Source organism: Melanostigma gelatinosum (assembly GCF_949748355.1).
Source record: "Melanostigma gelatinosum genome assembly, chromosome: 5".
NCBI classification, from domain to species: Eukaryota; Metazoa; Chordata; class Actinopteri; order Perciformes; family Zoarcidae; genus Melanostigma; species Melanostigma gelatinosum.
The window spans coordinates 27,091,984-27,106,223 of record NC_136638.1 but is presented as its reverse complement, the minus strand read 5'-3'; the positions used below and the strand labels follow the sequence as shown (position 1 = coordinate 27,106,223).

Here is a 14,240-nt window from a genome sequence, read left to right as displayed (position 1 = left end):
TTTATTTTGTACATATTCTATGAACTTGGTCACTTTTATACAGGAGGCCTTTGACCTCTCAATGTCTCCACTTCACTATTTAACACAAAATCAAATTACATTTAACATCTTCCTCACTATTATTCAGATCATCCTCCTCAGGTTGTACATTGTTGTTGTTTATTTTATTTTTTGATTTGTCTGATTTTCTGATGGCTCATCACTGCAGCAGTCGAGTCTCAAGTCTCAGCTTGTCTTTGAATGCATCGCAAAGAAGAAAATAGTTTGTGAAGAAAAGATAAGATAGAACTTTATTAATCCAGAAGTATATTCTTTCATTAAAGATTACAGCACAAGAAAAACAGTAGAATAAACAATAGAGTAACAAGTATTAAGTGGAGAAGAAGTCATTCTGACACCTTTGGGAAACAGAATTCAACTAAAATAGAAGAAGTAAAATACAAGAACAAAGATTAAATGCAAGAGTGAAAATACAAAGTGCATCAGAAGTGATACTAACAGCAGTAACTAATGGAAACTAAAATAGAGAAGTCAGACTGAGCGATATATTCAGAAAGTTATGTTGCTCATAGAAAGAAAAACAGCCAGTTCAGACACTCACAGACCTTCATCATCATCAACATGTTTAAAGATATTTATGCATTCAAACAAAACTAAAACTGAAGCTGAGTTCAGTTTCTGCAGACTGAAAGTCAGGAAATGAGTTTGGAAACTGATGTTTGAATGTTGTGAAAAAACACTGAATGATTCTTTACAAGTTGTTTTTAACGCTGAGGCGTCTCTGCTGGTTCTGACTCTGCTGGTCCCGACTCTGCTGGTCCCGACTCTGCTGGTCCAGACTCTGCTGGTCCCGACTCTGCTGGTTCCGACTCTGCTGGTTCCGACTCTGCTGGTCCAGACTCTGCTGGTTCTGACTCTGCTGGTTCTGACTCTGCTGGTCCTGACTCTGTTGGTCCCGACTCTGCTGGTCCCGACTCTGCTGGTCCCGACTCCGCTGGTTCCGACTCCGCTGGTTCTGACTCCGCTGGTTCCGACTCCGCTGGTCCTGACTCCGCTGGTTCTGACTCTGCTGGTTCTGACTCTGCTGGTCCTGACTCTGTTGGTCCCGACTCTGCTGGTCCCGACTCTGCTGGTCCCGACTCCGCTGGTTCTGACTCTGCTGGTCCTGACTCTGCTGGTTCTGACTCTGCTGGTTCTGACTCCGCTGGTTCCGACTCCGCTGGTCCTGACTCTGCTGGTTCTGACTCTGCTGGTTCTGACTCTGCTGGTCCCGACTCTGCTGGTTCTGACTCTGCTGGTTCTGACTCTGCTGGTCCTGACTCTGCTGACCCTGACTGGTTATAAATCATTATAGAAGAATGTGATTGATGAACATGTTTCACCAAATCTTCATTCAAAATAACACTTTTATAGATCAATACATGTAAACGTCACATTGTGTCTCATCAGTGAGACGTGCATGTGATCCAAGTTGCTGCTGCTTCATTGAATCTTTCTGAACTGAGCTGATCTTCATCTCTTTAGATGGTTAGTGAGCACCATCTAGTGGACAGAGAGGAGAACTACATCACCTCACCTGTGATGTGTCTGATTGGCTCGCTGTGAGGACGTGTTCTAAAGGAAAGGAAGGACTCAGTGAACACTTGATTTGATTTAAGAAAGCATAACACACATTACAATAACCGTCTCCAACACTCAACAACACAACATGAGTCAGCTGCAGGTGAGGGAGAGGAATGAGGAAATACAAACACCTCTGATAGGCTGACATCTACCACCTGTTGGACAGGTTTTGACGTCTCACTGGTTTTATTTTAGACTTGGACTCTGAAGTGATGAGGGTGTGACGGCGTCCTCAGATCAAATGGACACAGACACCAGGACTGACAGGAGGACATCAGCAGCTTCTTCTCTCCAGTGTTTCCTCCACACATGACGGTGCAACGTGTCTGTAAACTGACCTGAAGTGAGTTCAGCAGGTGAGAATCCTACCAGAGGAATCTGTACATGTTTGATCATCAGGATCACTTTGATCTCTTTGTGTTGTTTCTCTGTTTAACTGGAGAATAGAACGATGTTTCTAAAGATAGATTTGTTATCTGTAGTAGAATTTCTCTCTGAGATAAAGAACAATGATTCTTAGAAATATAATGTTCATGTTTCTCAAGTTTCAACAGAAGTTTGTAATCTGAGTGTCTGAACTGGTCTGACAGGTTGGATCAAGCTGAGTTTTTTTTTAAACACTCTGAATGTTCACAACACAACCTGTCACAGGGTGTGGTGGAGGACTCAAAAGCAGGCCAGACAGAGTAGCGTGAAGCAGGTATTTAATGAAGAATTAAATCAACACAGGAAACTTACAGGACACAACAGGGGATCCACAGACAAGACAGGAGACGAGGGGGGAAATCCAGCAGAATGAGGCAGTCGGGAAACCCGGGAACAAGACGAGCCAAACGGGCGGGTAGACATGAAAATGATCTGGCAAAGAGTGACAGAGAGGCAGAGTTCATATAGTGTCTAGAACAGGTGAAGGGAGTTGTGCTGATGAGGAGGGAGTGGCTGACCGGTAGAGTGAGGAGGGTGTGGAGCTACACAAAGACACGGAACACAGAAGACAAAGCCTGATTGGGACACAACCAGCTTAACAACCCTGACACACACTTGGTTCCACTAGTGGAGACCTGTTTGCTCACTTCATGTCTCAACTGTCCCAGAGGACAGAACCCGTCCTCGAGGACCTGTGTGTGTGATGGTGTAGTAACAGTGGAAATGCTATAATAACCTGTAACATGTATGTAATAGACTGTAAATAAGTCACAGCATGTTAGCCGTCTTATGATCCTCCTGTTATACCTCAGAAAACATCCACAGGCCTGTAATTGATCCTCACATGTGCATTACGCAATCAAGCAACCTCCTTCATGCTCTCCTGAGAGAAACTCATTCCTATAAGCATCACTTCCTGTCACAGACCCTCTGCAGCACGCTCTATGTCAAACCCCTCTGGTGCTAACCACAACTATTTACTGACAGTCCCTCTGAACCTCTGCTACCTCCTGCTCCTGACTATCAGCCGGTTCATTTGGGACTTTTAAACATCACATCTCTAAATAATGACTCGTTTTTATCTCAGTTTTACTTCATTTGAACATCTTGATTTGATAGTAAACTCTGAAGATCCAGTGATCACTTTAATAATCTACAGACCGTCCAGGCCTAACAGTGTTGTTATCAGAGTTACTGTCCCATGTTACATCAGCTGCTGTCACTTATTGTCTGATGAACAGCAGGACAACCTGGACTACCTCTGAAACCACAGGCACCACTTTCTTCTGTCACTCATCAAGTGTGTTTCTGTCTCATTCCATTGATTGAACTAAACTAGCAAAAGCTTCAATACGTTTTAATTCAGTGTTCTATGTCTCATCTTGAACTCTTCAGTATTTGTTACAATTAAAATAAATAATCAGATGTGAGCATTCTGACTGCATCAAACACTTTAACTCTTTGAGCGCTGCAGCGCGGTGGTAAAGCCCCCTGAGGTGAACTTGTGCTCTGTGACTTTGAGCTCCATCATTTAAACAGACTGAACACGATGCACACTGCTGATCCATTGATCTGCATGTAGAGAGCGTGTCTAAGAGCTTCATGTCATGTCTTTACTGACACTGCTCCAGGATCAGATCCAACATCCAGAGTGTCTCCAGTGTCTCATGTGAGCTGCACTTTGTATCTGAAACAGGAGCACTGAGTTTGATCCGAGTCCTTCAGTTTGATGGTCTGTTGGTGATAACATGAGATGTTCACGTGTTTCTTCTGCTTCTTCATCGTCATGTGATCTTCTGCTTATTTGACGGCTTCACAATGATTCTTTTGACTGTAAACTTTTAGAAGCTGCTGCTCAGAAATGTTACAACATGTAGGTTATAAATCAATATAGAAGAATGTGATTGAGGGACATGTTTCACCAAATCTTCATTCAAAATAACACTTTTATAGATCAATACATGTAAACGTCACATTGTGTCTCATCAGTGAGACGTGCATGTGATCCAAGTTGCTGCTGCTTCATTGAATCTTTCTGAACTGAGCTGATCTTCATCTCTTTAGATGGTTAGTTAGCATCATCTAGTGGACAGAGAGGAGAACTACATCGCCTCACCTGTGATGTGTCTGATTGGCTCGCTGTGAGGACGTGTTATAAAGGAAAGGAAGGACTCAGTGAACACTTGATTTGATTTAAGAAAGCATAACACACATTACAATAACCGTCTCCAACACTCAACAACACAACATGAGTCAGCTGCAGGTGAGGGAGAGGAATGAGGAAATACAAACACCTCTGATAGGCTGACATCTACCACCTGTTGGACAGGTTTTGACGTCTCACTGGTTTTATTTTAGACTTGGACTCTGAAGTGATGAGGGTGTGACGGCGTCCTCAGATCAAATGGACACAGACACCAGGACTGACAGGAGGACATGAGCAGCTTCTTCTCTCCAGTGTTTCCTCCACACATGAAGGTGCAACGTGTCTGTAAACTGACCTGAAGTGAGTTCAGCAGGTGAGAATCCTACCAGAGGAATCTGTACATGTTCGATCATCAGGATCACTTTGATCTCTTTCTGTTGTTTCTCTGTTTAACTGAGAATAGAACGATGTTTCTAAAGATAGATTTGTTATCTGTAGTAGAACTTCTCTCTGAGATAAAGAACAATGATTTATAGAAATATAATGTTCATGTTTCTCAAGTAGTTTCAACAGAAGTTTGTAATCGGAGTGTCTGAACTGGTCTGACAGGTTGGATCAAGCTGAGTTTTTTTTAACTGTTAACACTCTGAATGTTCACAACACAACCATCTTAACAACCCTGACACACACTTGGTTCTACTAGTGGAGTCCTGTTTGCTCACTTCATGTCTCAACTGTCCCAGAGGACAGAACCCGTCCTAGAGGACCTGTGTGTGTGATGGTGTCGTAACAGTGGAAATGCTATAATAACCTGTAACATGTATGTAATAGACTGTAAATAAGTCACAGCATGTTAGCCGTCTTATGATCCTCCTGTTATACCTCAGAAAACATCCACAGGCCTGTAATTAATCCTCACATGTGCATTACGCAATCAAGCAACCTCCTTCATGCTCTCCTGAGATAAACTCATTCCTATAAGCATCACTTCCTGTCACAGACCCTCTGCAGCACGCTCTATGTCAAACCCCTCTGGTGCTAACCACAACTATTTACTGACAGTCCCTCTGAACCTCTGCTACCTCCTGCTCCTGACTATCAGCCGGTTCATTTGGGACTTTTAAACATCACATCTCTAAATAATGACTCGTTTTTATCTCAGTTTTACTTCATTTGAACATCTTGATTTGATGGTAAACTCTAAAGATCCAGTGATCACTTTAATAATCTACAGATCGTCCAGGCCTAACAGTGTTGTTATCAGAGTTACTGTCCCATGTTACATCAGCTGCTGTCACTTATTGTCTGATGAACAGCAGGACAACCTGGACTACCTCTGAAACCACAGGCACCACTTTCTTCTGTCACTCATCAAGTGTGTTTCTGTCTCATTCCATTGATTGAACTAAACTAGCAAAAGCTTCAATACGTTTTAATTCAGTGTTCTATGTCTCATCTTGAACTCTTCAGTATTTGTTGTAATTAAAATAAATAATCAGATGTGAGCATTCTGACTGCATCAAACACTTTAACTCTTTGAGCGCTGCAGCGCGGTGGTAAAGCCCCCTGAGGTGAACTTGTGCTCTGTGACTTTGAGCTCCATCATTTAAACAGACTGAACACGATGCACACTGCTGATCCATTGATCTGCATGTAGAGAGCGTGTCTAAGAGCTTCATGTCATGTCTTTACTGACACTGCTCCAGGATCAGATCCAACATCCAGAGTGTCTCCAGTGTCTCATGTGAGCTGCACTTTGTATCTGAAACAGGAGCACTGAGTTTGATCCGAGTCCTTCAGTTTGATGGTCTGTTGGTGATAACATGAGATGTTCACGTGTTTCTTCTGCTTCTTCATCGTCATGTGATCTTCTGCTTATTTGACGGCTTCACACTGATTCTTTTGACTGTAAACTTTTAGAAGCTGCTGCTCATGAATGTTACAACATGTAGGTTATAAATCATGATAGAAGAATGTGATTGATGAACATGTTTCACCAAATCTTCATTCACAATAACACTTTTATAGATAAATACATGTAAACGTCACATTGTGTCTCATCAGTGAGACGTGCATGTGATCCAAGTTGCTGCTGCTTCATTGAATCTTTCTGAACTGAGCTGATCTTCATCTCTTTAGATGGTTAGTTAGCATCATCTAGTGGACAGAGAGGAGAACTGCATCAGCTCACCTGTGATGTGTCTGATTGGCTCGCTGTGAGGACGTGTTATAAAGGAAAGGAAGGACTCAGTGAACACTTGATTTGATTTAAGAAAGCATAACACACATTACAATAACCGTCTCCAACACTCAACAACACAACATGAGTCAGCTGCAGGTGAGGGAGAGGAATGAGGAAATACAAACACCTCTGATAGGCTGACATCTACCACCTGTTGGACAGGTTTTGACGCACTGTCCTCACATGTGCATTACGCAATCAATCAACCTCCTTCATGCTCTCCTTTAAGTGGCTGATTGTCAGTAAATATGTACAGCATGATCATTATTCTTTCATCACATGATTTTAAAATGTAAGAATAATAGTATTTTGAAACAATGTCTTTTGTATCTTGACAGAGAGGACAGATGGAGACACCTAAAGAGGTCCTCTTGGACACTTTGCAGAAGTTAGGAGACGTCCAGTTTAAAAAATTCAAGTGGTTTTTGGAGGAGGTCATAGAAGACTTCCCAGCAATCCCAAAGTGTCGACTGGAGAATGCAGACCGGATGGACACAGTGGATCAGATGGTCAACAACTACTGCATAGACAATATTAATAAAGTGGCCCGAATAGTTTTAGTGAAGATTGGTGAGAATGATCTCGTGAAGAGTTTATCAAGTTTATCTAAAGAGCTCTTGGACACTTTGCAGAAGTTAGGAGACGTCCAGTTTAAAGAATTCAAGTGGTTTTTGCAGAAGCAAGAGTACCTAGAAGACTTCCCAACAATCCCAAAGTGTCAACTGGAGAATGCAGACCGGATGGACACAGTGGATCAGATGGTCAAGAAATACAGCAGAGACACTATGAAAGTGACCCGAATAGTTTTAGTGAAGATTGGTGAGAATGATCTCGTGAAGAGTTTATCAAGTTTATCTAAAGAGCTCTTGGACACTTTGCAGAAGTTAGGAGACGTCCAGTTTAAAGAATTCAAGTGGTTTTTGGAGGAGGTCATAGAAGACTTCCCAGCAATCCCAAAGAGTCGACTGGAGAATGCAGACCGGATGGACACAGTGGATCTGATGGTCAAGAAATACAGCAGAGACACTATGAAAGTGACCCGAATAGTTTTAGTGAAGATGCGTGAGAATGTTCTAGAGAAGAGTTTATCAAAAACCAAATCAGAACCCAAAGGTAAGTCATGGTATGAACACAAAGATCAAACTTACATCTCACAAAGACTTTAAACATAAAAAAGTGAGTTGCACTTTGGCTTTCAGAAGAAACTACCAAACACACGCCCACCGGAGAAAATACATTGAAAATTTCAGAAAAGTCAACGAAATAAAGGCAGACAATCCTGTTTCTGTTGCCTCTAATGTTTAGAAGTAGCACACTGGTGTGACTGTAAGATGCTGCTTGGACGTCATTAATTCCCTCTGTAATGAAGTAATAAACCTTCTGGTTATTTGCAGACCACAGAGTTCATGCACACATGAAGCACAACATGTCAGTTGATGTTAAATGATACAAAGTCATTCTACAATCGTTAACCTATTCAGAGCCTTTAGTTATCAAATGAGATAAATAGATTTCATTGATACAGAAATGTGTACACTTGTTAGAAATGACTCACATTCACTGAAACAACCCCTCATTGATTTTTATCTTTGTTTTATTCATCCAGATATTCTGGAGTGTCAGCAGAAACTCAAATCCAACTTTCAAAAGAAGTTCCAGAGTGTGTTTGAGGGAATCGCTAAATTAGAAAAGAAAACCCTTCTGAATGAGATCTACACAGAGCTCTACATCACAGAGGGAGGGACTGCAGGGGTCAATGATGAACATGAGGTCAGACAGATTGAAACAGCATACTGCAAACCAGACAGACCAGAAACAACCATCAGACAAGAAGACCTCTTTAAAGCCTCACCTGGAGGAGAGGAACCAATCAGAACAGTGATGACAAAGGGAGTGGCTGGCATTGGGAAAACAGTCTTAACACAGAAGTTCACTCTGGACTGGGCTGAAGGCAAAGCCAACCAGGACATAGAGTTCATCTTTCCATTCACTTTCAGAGAGCTGAATGTGCTGAAACAGAAAAAGTACAGCTTGGTGGAACTTGTTCATCACTTCTTCAGTGGAACCAAAGAAGCAGGAATCTACAGCTTTGAAAAGTTCCTGGTTCTGTTCATCTTTGACGGTCTGGATGAGTTTCGACTTCCTCTGGACTTCAACAAAACTGAGATCCTGACTGATGTTACAGAGTCCACCTCAGTGGATGTGCTGCTGACAAACCTCATCAGGGGGAAACTGCTTCCCTCTGCTCGCCTCTGGATAACCACACGACCTGCAGCAGCCAATCAGATCCCGACTGAGTGTGTTGACATGACGACAGAGGTCAGAGGGTTCACTGACCCACAGAAGGAGGAGTACTTCAGGAAGAGATTCAGAGATGAGAAGAAGGCCAGCAGGATCATCTCCCACATCAAGACCTCACGAAGCCTCCACATCATGTGCCACATCCCAGTCTTCTGCTGGATCACTGCTGGAGTTCTGAAGAAGGTGTTGAAGACCAGAGAGGGAGGAGAGCTGCCCAAGACCCTGACTGAGATGTACATCCACTTCCTGGTGGTTCAGTCCAAACGGAAGATGGTCAAGTATGATGGAGGAGCTGAGACAGATCCACACTGGAGTCCAGAGAGCAGGAAGATGACTGAGTCTCTGGGGAAACTGGCTTTTGAACAGCTGCAGAAAGGCAAACTGATCTTCTATGAATCCGACCTGACAGAGTGTGGCATCGATATCGCAGCAGCCTCAAAGTGCTCAGGAGTGTTCACACAGATCTTTAGGGAGGAGAGTGAACTGTACCAGGACAAGGTGTTCTGCTTCGTCCATCTGAGTGTTCAGGAGTTTCTGGCTGCTCTTCATGTCCATCTGACCTTCATCAACTCTGGTGTCAACCTGATGGCAAAAAAACAACCAAGAATCCATTTGCCTAAAGTATTGAGAGCAAAACCTAAGCTAACACATCTCTACCAGAGTGCTGTGGACAAGGCCTTACAGAGTCCAAATGGACACCTGGACTTGTTCCTCCGCTTCCTCCTGGGTCTTTCACTGGAGACCAATCAGAAACTCCTACACGGTCTGCTGACACAGACAGGAAGTAGCTCACAGACCAATCAGCAAACAGTCCAGTACATCAAGAAGAAGATCAGCGAGAATGTGTCTCCAGAGAAAAGCATCAATCTGTTCCACTGTCTGAATGAACTTAATGATGGTTCTCTAGTGGAGGAGATCCAACAGTCCCTGAGGTCAGGACGTCTCTCCACATATAAACTGTCTCCTGCTCAGTGGTCAGCTCTGGTCTTCATCTTACTGTCATCACAAAAAGATCTGGACGTGTTTGACCTGAAGAAATACTCTGCTTCAGAGGAGGCTCTTCTGAGGCTGCTGCCAGTGATCAAAGCCTCCAACAAAGCTCTGTATGCGGATACACTACGGATACATCACCATTACTAAATATGTTTGATATTTGACTTTGATTAAACATTATGTTTGTGTTGATCCCTGTTCCTCCCCTAGGCTGAGTGGATGTAACCTCTCACAGAGAAGCTGTGGAGCTCTGTCCTCCATCCTCAGCTCCCAGTCCTCTAGTCTGAAAGAGCTGGACCTGAGTAACAACAACCTGCAGGACTCAGGAGTGAAGCTGCTCTCTGCTGGACTGGCGAGTCCACATTGTACACTTGAAACTCTCAGGTCAGGATCAGGTGATTTACTACAAAGATGAGGAAGTGGTCTAAGTGTCAGATCTACTAAGTTGATGGTGGTGTTACCAACATGTTACTGTGGGATAACAATGTCTGCTAGTGTCTCTGCTAATATGCTGTTACGTTCCCCTTTTTGGCATCTAAGGGATGCGGGGAGTAACGGTGTTTATTTCCCGGGGAAAGAGACTGAGCAATGATGACGGTTTAACAAAAAGAGTATTTATTGTAAAAAGGCTGGCTGCTTGCACGGCAGCAAAAGAAAACTACTTCCTGATAGAAAGAAAGCGACACTATACACACAACAGCCCACACGGCTGGAACAAAGGTGCAACACACACGCAGCTCCACCACTACGCGTTGCCCAAGGGTTGTCAGCTCACACGCACAGCCTCACTACTGTGGTCTGCCCAAGAGGTTGTTCTTCAGGAGTTCCTCTCCTCTTATCCAACGCTGATCGCGATTGTCCGCAGCCGCGTCCAATCAGCCGCTGCAGCTTGCATCCGGGACAGAGGGTGGCACTCGAGAAGACAGAGGGAAAACAGAGGGAGAGCACAAGCACAACACGGCACGTAACATATGCGTTAGGAAATAATGGTGTAAACTGAATGGTGAACTGGTCACTATCCTGCTCGGGATCAAAGTGTTGGAAGACTTGTCCAACCAACATGAACATCCTTTGGCCCACCTGCTTTCAGGGAACCAGGACGGTTTAAGTCGTGCTTTTAGTTTGTTAGAGCGATCTACTACACTGGAATAACTTATTTCACTGTAATGATGATTTTAAATGTCTTTACAGTGACAGGACATTCACAAAATGTCTGTTTACAAAAGAAGATGAAACCAAAATGAAAGCCACTCATGTTCATGATGAAAATAATGATTCATTGTGTATCGATATAAGAAACTCTGTGTGTTGTTTTGTGTGTTTGCAGTCTGTCACGCTGTGAGATCACAAAGGAAGGCTGTTCTTCTCTGGGCTCAGCTCTGAAGTCAAACCCCTCCCATCTGAGAGAACTGGATCTGAGCATCAACAAGCTGAAGGATTCAGGAGTGAAGCTGCTGAGTGGTTTTCTGGAGAGTCCACATTGTAGACTGGAGACTCTGAGGTGGGTTCACTGTCTGCTGCTAGTGCAGCACCTTCATGTTTCATCAATAACTCTATTTGATTTATCTACGTATAGATCCATGAAGTGAGACATTTTCTGGTAATATATTCCACTTCACATCAGCTGCCTCGTTGTCTGCATGTCATCCTCTACAATCATGAAATGTACAACTTGTCTGGCTTCATCCTGCTGTTGGATGGATTACTGAACAGGCCTACCGGGCACAGGCCCAGGGGCCCAAAGTGTCAGGGGCCCCCCTGACCTTTACCTACTAAATGTCACTCAAAGAGAACAAAAAGACACTAAAGAGACTAAAGACTCCAAAGAGACAAAAGTTAGTTGGATATACTACACTACACGTGATAAATATACTGTGTATTAATGTTGCACGGTGTATCGATACTAAAAAGGTACCGCGGTACCCGTAAGTTAAAAACGATACGATTTTGCATATTTTTAGTGTCGATACTTCATTAAAATAGCGCGGTCAGAGCTCACTCACTGTTCCGCTCCCTGTCATGCTGCCTGCACGCATTGACTGCAAGGGGGCGGGGCTACCCAGCGCTCACACAGCAACAGGCAGCATCACTCACAGCAGTGATGCTGGGGAAACATGGCCTCACGTGCAGGAGCTGTTACCGACCGTCCTCGGCTTGTTGGAAAGAAAGATGCCAGAAGTGAAATCTGGAAGTGCTTTGGCTACATTGCACAGTGAAGGAAAGCCCACTGACCTACAGAGACCCGTCTGCAAAACGTGTTTCAAAGCCACAGACCAAGTGAGGCAACACGTCTAACATGGCAAAGCACCTTTCAGACAGACACCCCCAACTTTTCAAAGCAAATGTGATGATAAACATGAACACCCTCAAGCTCACCCATAGACAGCTAACACGAGTAGCCTTAGCCTAGTTTGATGACAAGCCTCTATGATCATGAGGTCACAATGCACACAAACGTGCACTAAATGAAACACAATTGATGCAAAATGGCTCCATGCTGGTGGAGCCTGAGGGTGGATCTTGAGCTAATTATTATTATTTTGAGTTCAGGAAAAATAATTATTCCATGAATTGAGATAAAATATGAAGTGAAAATATCAAACTCACTGTGCAAGTAAATGAAGCATTGTTGATCCACCCACTCCCACAGACAGTCAGACAGATGCCAGCAGAGTCAGCAGCAACACAGAGACAGAGTTCCCTTCAGCTGTGTTTGAAAGCAGCGGAATTATGAGAGAGGCTCAAAAGAGAGAGGCGAAGAGGTTAAACATTAATATTAATGCCATTTGTTAAGTGTTCAAAACGCTGCGCAGGAACAAGCTGGTAAAGGGAACCGTACAGATGTTTTATTTATTACTATTATAGATAAATATACCAGTATCGTATTTGTGGTTTTGTATCGAATTCTGGTATCGTATCGTAAGTATCGGTATCGTGATACTTATGGCAGGTATCGTATCGAAGTCATACTTTTGGTATCGTGACAACCCTACTATGTACACTATACTTGATAGACTCAATGTTCATCATGAAAAGAAAGTTTAATTGAATCACACTGAAAGAACCAAACCTTTTTTTAAGTCATTTTTAGGAAAAAATTTCAGAGCATTTGGTATTTTTCAATATATTTTATTCACAATAATAATAATTTATTTTCTGATCCGCTCTGAAGAATCTGGATCAATACTGATCAATGGTTTTAAATGTCTTTACAGTGACAGGATTTTCACAAAATGTCTGTTTACAAAAGAAGATGAAACCAAAATGAAAGCCACTCATGTTCATGATGAAAATAATGATTCATTGTGTATCGATATAAGAAACTCTGTGTGTTGTTTTGTGTGTTTGCAGTCTGTCACGCTGTGAGATCACAGAGGAAGGCTGTTCTTCTCTGGGCTCAGCTCTGAAGTCAAACCCCTCCCATCTGAGAAAACTGCATCTGAGCTTCAACAAGCTGAAGGATTCAGGAGTGAAGCTGCTGAGTGGTTTTCTGGAGAGTCCACATTGTAGACTGGAGACTCTGAGGTGGGTTCACTGTCTGCTGCTAGTGCAGCACCTTCATGTTTCATCAATAACTCTATTTGATTTATCTACGTATAGATAGATAGAAAGACTTTATTTCAGACTCGGGGTCCATAGAAACAGATACATAAAAGTACAGACACAAACAATAAAAGTACAGAGGCCTAGCAATGCCTTATGAAGAGACAGCTGTACCAATGTCTCCACAGCTGGGACTGGCAGCGTGTGGTGCTAAACCTTATGTTGGTTAAAACAACTATGATCACATTTCAGAGTCATTCAGTCTACAGATGAATTTGTACATGAGATTTCTTGAAACAGTTTGGAAAGTGTTGACTCGTGTAGCCACAAACATTTCACCAGCACTACTCCATCTCGCTCTCTTGAACAGTATTCTCATGGCGTCATTGTACGCTACTTGAAGTCTCTGCAAACTCTTTGTTCTGTAGTTTGACCACAAGTGTGCAGTGTAGAGTGGAGTACAATATGCTCTGAACAGAGACATCTTCACTCCATCTGTACACACACCAAACTTGCGTGAGATGGTGTTTGCTTGTGCAGACATCATACCACATTGCCTGGAAATGTCGTTATCATCGGTCATGTGTTCTGTTAAAAAATGACCAAGATATTTGACTTCACTACAGACACCAAGATTATTGTCAGACAATTTGAAGTCAGGGGAGTTTAGACATTTGTCCTCTTTAGTTGGACAGATCAGGATAGCACTCTTACTGGCGTTGTGTTTGATGTCATGTTCCACACCGTACACAGTACATATAGTGAGGAGCTGCTGAAGACCAGCGCTAGAAGGACTAAAGATCACCAGATCATCTGCAGACATGATGTGATTAACCAGAGTATTACCCATCATGCACCAGTAGTACAGGCTTTCAGTTGCTTGGACAGATCATCAATATACAGATTAAACAGAACTTGTCTGACACCATTGCTAACCCCAAATGGGGCTGAGACACTTTTACCCCA

The 14,240-nt window shown here is 43.0% G+C and overlaps 1 protein-coding gene across 1 annotated transcript in view; it reads left to right on the top strand.

Moving 5' to 3' along the window:
• LOC306777275 (NLR family CARD domain-containing protein 3-like) overlaps positions 1–14,240 on the top strand; it is a 41,196-nt gene that overhangs the window by 899 nt on the left and 26,057 nt on the right. Inside the window, exons 2-6 of the mRNA XM_079268326.1 lie at positions 1,819–1,979; positions 4,408–4,568; positions 6,776–7,550; positions 8,044–9,841; positions 9,942–10,115. Of these exons, the coding sequence (XP_079124452.1) occupies positions 6,785–7,550; positions 8,044–9,841; positions 9,942–10,115 (2,738 nt within the window). The 5' untranslated portion in view covers positions 1,819–1,979; positions 4,408–4,568; positions 6,776–6,784. The remainder of the gene's footprint in view (positions 1–1,818; positions 1,980–4,407; positions 4,569–6,775; positions 7,551–8,043; positions 9,842–9,941; positions 10,116–14,240) is intronic.